The sequence below is a fragment of the Euleptes europaea genome, chromosome 1 (assembly GCF_029931775.1).
Source record: "Euleptes europaea isolate rEulEur1 chromosome 1, rEulEur1.hap1, whole genome shotgun sequence".
In the NCBI taxonomy this organism is placed as follows: Eukaryota; Metazoa; Chordata; class Lepidosauria; order Squamata; family Sphaerodactylidae; genus Euleptes; species Euleptes europaea.
In genome coordinates, this window is record NC_079312.1 from 46232164 (window position 1) to 46238606 (window position 6443).

At 41.3% G+C, this 6443-nt stretch overlaps 1 protein-coding gene across 1 annotated transcript in view; it reads left to right on the forward strand.

The window, feature by feature from the left end:
* Nucleotides 1-6070, forward strand: part of CNTN6 (contactin 6) — a 187164-nt gene extending 181094 nt beyond the window's left edge. The window contains exons 19-21 of the mRNA XM_056846756.1: nucleotides 2085-2197; nucleotides 3481-3649; nucleotides 5967-6070. Coding sequence (XP_056702734.1) covers nucleotides 2085-2197; nucleotides 3481-3649; nucleotides 5967-6070 — 386 coding nt within the window. The remainder of the gene's footprint in view (nucleotides 1-2084; nucleotides 2198-3480; nucleotides 3650-5966) is intronic.
* The last annotated feature ends 373 nt before the right edge of the window (nucleotides 6071-6443 follow it).

Below are 6443 nucleotides of genomic sequence, written 5' to 3' on the forward strand. Positions count from 1 at the left end.
ATGTTTTCTTCTGACCCATAGTTGTGTCCTAAGTGATAGATTGCAGTAGTTGGTAGTGGTTATCATCCCTTGGATCAGGCTTTAAATTTACAGACGAATGTACAGGAAAGAACTAGAAAGAACTGAATTGAGGAGTGATAGGTCTAAACAGGTTTACTCAGATCCTACTTTTGTCTGTTCACTGGGGCTTACTCACAAGAAAGCACTCAGTGGAGTAGATGACTACTCTGTATATATCTCTTGGTTTACCCACTTCTACTGAACTTAATTCAGAAGCCTATTTGAAAGGAACGCTGTGTGCTCACCATATACTCAGACCTCTCGGCCAGAAGCAATAAGTGACGTTTGAGAACAGACATCCAAGTCTTATTACGTGCATGCTAATAATTTATCAATAATAATATACAACTGTATAAAAATCCAATTATATATATATATATATATATATATATATATATAGAGAGAGAGAGAGAGAGAGAGAGAGAGAGAGAGAGAGAGAGAGAGAGAGAGACCGACCAAATGGTTCAAAACTCTGTGTTAGTTTTCAGTACACAGTGTGAATTTCACATTTGTTTCAAGATTTCCAGTGTTTCATTAGTAGTAAATGTGAGAATGCACATGTGGGTGAATAATTCCACCACTTTCTTTTTTAAGTAAATGCTTGAGAAGAAGCAGGGAAAATGCTTCATATACAAATGTGGAAAAACCACTACCAAAAGATTCGCAAATACCACACAAGTGAACTTGCACCTTCAGCCACCTGAATGTTTGCAATTGCTTCTGTTTATATATGTCTAAAAATACATATTTAGTTAGTTCTCATGTGACATTTCTGAAATGGGCTTGTTTCACAGAAATAGTAAAACTGTCAGCAATCTTTTATTTGTACTCCACCCTATTAGATTGTCTATGCTTGTATTATGTGAGTTGGAGCTATAGAACAGTGAAAATAATGGATTTTTCCTTCCTCTCCTCTGTTTCCTTCTGCAACCCCATTGCACCCTATGAAAAGCTACTCTGGAGATTTGAAGGAGCCTCAAATAAAGATGGGATACAGTTTGAAAGCAAATCTGTGAAAATCAGAGCTCCTTTTCTTGCACGGCTGGAAGTGCCTTCTAGTCATGGAAGGGCTGATGTGTAGCCTATGGAGAAGTCACTTTATTACTTTGTAGCCTATTCATAACAAGCTAGGGGCCCTAGACTTACCTGGCCCCTTTTGAGGGCCTGCAAGGGTGAGGGGAGAGGCAACGTGGCACAATGGGGCTGCCTGGATCCTGCGGCACAGCAGAGTAATGGCTAGGAAGACCTCGACACCTATGTGAGCTCTCCAGACCTCCTTCTCTGGCCTGGCCAATCAGGCACAGCCCGGAGTAGCTGGGGGTGTGTCCCTGACTGGCAGGCCTCACAGAAGGAGATTTCCTTCTGGTCTGCCTGGCCGAGTCATTAAGGGCCCTGCTGCTCAGCTTGTAGGGTTGTCAGGACCCTCTTCGCCACCAGTGGGAGATTTTTGTGGCAGAGCCTGAAGAGGGAGGGGTTTGGGGAGGGGCTTCAGTGCCATAGAGCCCAATTGCCAAAGCGGCCATTTCTCCAGGCGAACTGATCTCTATCGGCTGGAGATCAGTTGTAATAGCAGGAGATCTTCTGCTATTACCAGGAGGTTGGCAACCCTATCAGCTTGGCTCAGTCGTCCTCATGGCTTTTGGCGTGGCAGGAGCTCTTGTATGTCAGTACGAAATAATAGATGCTATAGGATGTTCCCTAGCAATATGTACCTTGCAATTAATCATTATAATTAATTATTTGTGGTAAAGCATCTGGTTCAGTCCCCAGTATCTCCCATTGAAGGGTCATGGAGTAGTTGATGTGAGAGACCTTGACCTGACAGCTGTTGTCAGACTGAATAGATAATACTCCCCCCCCCCAACTGTGTAGACTCGTGATTTTTCCACCAATTCTGGACAGAATTCAACTTCCAGGGAAAGCTGGTTATGATAAAGTATTTAAACAATGACACACACATGCAAACTAATATTCATATTCTGCAAAAAAAAAATCATATACATAGTTCTTATATTTTATTAAAGCACCAAGCCAACGCCCTGCAAACATTGCATGGAAATTATCGGATTCAAAGATATGCTTGAACTGGGAACACGTGAAAACAATGGAAAATGAATCTGAAGTGCTTGGCTACAAAGTAAGTATGTGACAAGTGACAGAAAGTCATAGTGAATGTCATGTGTGTGATTCTGTTTAAACAATTCCGGTTTTTAATTTGATCTAAATGACAGTCACACATTCCTTCAGTTTGTTCACTAAGTGGGCGATATTGATGTTCAGAGCACGTAGGATGTTTGTTGGATGGTTGGATAAAAAAAGTGGACTATTTGATATCCCAGAGAACTCAGATAAGTAACTTCTTTGTCAATGCATAAATCTGTCTCCACATCAAGCATGAGTGGTGAAAGTAAATTTGTTGATGATCCTTATGTAGATAGTGCTTCCACAAATCTATTTATGTTTAAAAGGCAAATATTGCTCAAAGAGCTATGCTTGCAGGTCTTGATCACAAAGGGGCTGAGCATTTGTAATTTGCTTTGGGAAAAGAATGAGCTTCCTCTCCATCCTATAAAAGACAGGCTCTAGGCTGCTGAGCTCTCTTACTGAGATTGCTAAACAATTTCTCAGATTAGAGTGTGGGCATCAGAATGGGAGAACTTCTCTTGATTTGTGTTACTCCTGTGCACAATCTGAACAGAATCTGCTAGGAAGCATCATGTGTGGAGAATCTGCGCTATCTCCTTATCTCTTTACCACTTCCAAGTCATTGTAGTCCTTTCTCTGTGAGTGCAGCAGTAGTAAGAACAGAAGAAATGCCGAGTCTGCCTCCACTTTTTTTTAAAAAAAAAAAACCCATCCTAAATGACATATGTTACATAGATTATTAATTCAAACAAGAATTCTCAGTGATGGGATGAATTTGGATTTGTGGGAGTTGAGAAAGTTCTTCCCTATAATGACCTTGTCCCAAACATCTGTCAGTTGGGGTGGCCCACAAAGGAGTTTATTGTAACTTGCAAGCCATTTTTGCTAGTTCTGCCTCCCTCTTCTCAATAAAAAGGAGCGTATCTTGTTAGTTTTTTCCCTAACTCGAAATCATATTTCAGAGTTTGCTCAGGAGCACTTTATTCCAACCCCACATTCCCTGTCAGAAATTACTCTTCTGACCAATATTCAGGAACATCATTTGTTTCTAGTTAAGGAGAAGCTTGTGGTCCCTATCCCTGTTTGGTTGTTTTCTGGAATTATTTGTGAGATTTTTCTTGGAAAGTCTGGATAAACTTAATGTGAGGTAAGTCAGGGAAAATTTGCCAATCACTCTAATTCTGTATATGAATCCAGCCCAGTATGTAATGCTCCTCTACAAATTCAAGTAACCACATCATATTAAAATTAGCCGTTCTCTCCTTTCATATTTAGATTTTGTATAGGCAAAATCGACAAAGCACTGCTCATATAGTGGAGACAAACAACACATCGGCTGAGCTGCTGGTACCCTTTGAAGAAGATTATCTCATCGAAATAAGAACCCTCAGTGATGGAGGAGAAGGCAGCAGCAGCGAAGAAATTAGGATCCCTGCAATGTCAAGTGAGTTCCCCCCTTCCCCTTAACATTGTTGCCATGGTCCCTTGATTGCTAGGAAAGAAGTAAAGCCAAAGAGCTGGGAACAGTCTCTGGTTTGCCTGGGTGGGAAAGGGAACAGTCTTTTTTTTTTCTTTTAAAGTGCTGTGGGCTTTTCAAGGGGAGGGAATCAGTGGCTTGCTGGTGTAACTGAACCTTGCAACTGTGCAAGTTGCGTGGAAATTCGATCCTGAGCTGCACAAAAATCTTTCAGACTTCAGCATAATCATAATGGATTTTTTACTACATGGCTGTGTCCCTCGCTGTCACCCCTCCAATGACTTTGGATCTTTGTTTTGATTATGCATGCCATTTCTGACTGTCAGTGGTCACCTCGCTCTCCCCCTGAGCTTCCACACATTTTGGCCAGGTTATCAGGGACCTGTTTTATCATGAAGTTGAAAATGTGGACAAAATGCGCGAAACGTAAGGGGAGAGTAAGGTGACCACTGACAGTCAGAAATGGCATGCATAATCAAAACAAAGACCCAGTGTCATCAGAGGGGTGACCATGAGGGAAACAGCCATGCATAAAAGTCCATGGCTATTTACTATTTTAAAACTGCCTAAAATATACCAAGCTGAGTGTGCCCACGGGCTCACCCACTTAACATATGAGAGACTGGGAAATAGAAGGGAGAAAAGCTGGCTTGTTAGTTTCCAGACAAATTGAAGGCGTGATTAGTACATGCACGCCAATCCCTTAGTTTTTCTACACCATTTTGGTCAGCTGAATTTGCACACTAACTCACTGGAAAGTAAAGCGTTGTTTTGGGGATGATACAAAACTTCTGTTGTGGAAATTCAATCTATGATGACATATTAACACATACGAATCATCATTTCATAGTGAAGCTATGAACAAGCAAGTGTGAAATAGCTCTTCAGAACTCAGCCAGGAACAATAAAAGGAAGAAGAAACAAGCAAAAGAGAAGATAACATGAAGAGCAAAATGAAGAAGTTGGGATCTTTTTTACAACTGTATTTAAAATGATATACAAAGGGAGGGAACCAATGTAGAAAGTGGCCAATTCAATGCTTCCACAGTAGAGAATGTGTTAAAGGCAAGCAATAGAACATCGAGACGTTCCAATATTAATAATAAAACAAACAGAGCAAGAAAGATAGGAAAAGTGATAACAAAGAGGTGAGATAACTTACTTCAGTAAGGGATAGAGTGTTGGAATAAGGATCTGGAACACCCTGGTTCAAATCCACACTCATGAAGTTCACGGAGTGACTTTGGGCCAGTTATCCATCTTCGTTCTCCCTCTCTCAGACTAACTCACCACTCAAAATTACAAGGATAAAAATAAGGGAGACTTGTTAAGAGTGAAATGAAAGTATAGTAGAAACAGTGTGACAGGTGGTGGTGTTATAACTACATGGGGTTGGATGGAAATGTGCTGTTCTGCTAGCATAGCGGCAGTTATCAACAACACTTACATTGGCAGAGAAGAAGACAATTGCTGCCAGTTACCTCTCCCTCCAACTGCAGATCCCCCCACTTTGCCTCTCATGCTATTTCAGAGAGCCCCTTAACCCCGAGATGCTGATTTTCAGGGGGCAGGTTCAGTGTGCTGAAACAAGAGAGGGGAGATGGCAAAGTCCCACTCCACCAGCTTCACTGTGCAGGTGGTGCTTTGATTCCAACTCATGGGATTTTGGACATGGTTTACACTTGATTTTTAAAGTGGGGGCTGGAGAGATTTCACTAGGAAGGAAATGTGGTAAAACTCATGGGCCAGCCTCCACCTTTTCCTGCTTGCAGAGATTTCTTGCATGTTTCAGTGGTTTAACTGACGTTGGTCAGCGGTGGTGATGGCTGCTGTCAATGTATAGTGGCAGAATCCAACATAGAAGCCAAGGGATCAGGTGTTACTAGAACTGGGTGCCTAGTACCCGGTACTGTGCTCTGATCCCCCCTGCACAGCTGTCTGTGGGGTCAGGCTGTTCTGCTGGGGCTGTCCCATTGACCAAAATCCATCCACACTTTTTAAACTGGAAGACAGTATTCTCAAGTGTTAAATGAATATGTGTATATCTTGAATAGCGCTGCCATAAATAGAATTGTGCAAAGGCCAAGGATGGTCTTGAAATGCTGAGCTCCTTGAATCATACTCAGCTCTTCAGGCGAAGCTGTTTGCTAGGACTAGATGCTCACTTTCTCAAAGATAATATCAATCTACATGGGCCAAAGCCCAGCCAATTAAAAAACAGGGCACCTTCTTTTTATGAAAATTGATTCTTCATGAAGTTGAGTATTCTTTTCTGTTTTTGCAGGCTTAAGCTCCAGAGGGACACACATCTGCCACTGTGCAGCCCATATAATAACATGTAAGATTATGCTTGTGAGCTATATTCTCAGCTCCTCTGTTTTTTCTTGAACGAAACCGATATGCAGCCTTTGGACTTTCGAAAACAAATCAGCCACTTGGTTGTCGCTATTTTCTTGAGACTTCTGCTACATCTGTCAGTCTTGAAAATAAAACCCTATGGGGGAAAATAACGAACTATATATTTAAAATGTAAATATCATTAATATAATTTGTTACCAAAAACATGTGTGTTTGAGATCTCCGTGAATGAAACAGAAGGGTGCCAAAGTATATCCATGTGATTGTAAAATGGGAACATTCATTTTTGTATTGCAATTGGTGACCTACTGTCAAAACCCAGTTTATTCATATGTATGGCAAACATAAGATATCAACCAAAAATCCCAGTGGCCCAGTGTTGCTATGTACTACATTCTCTTAT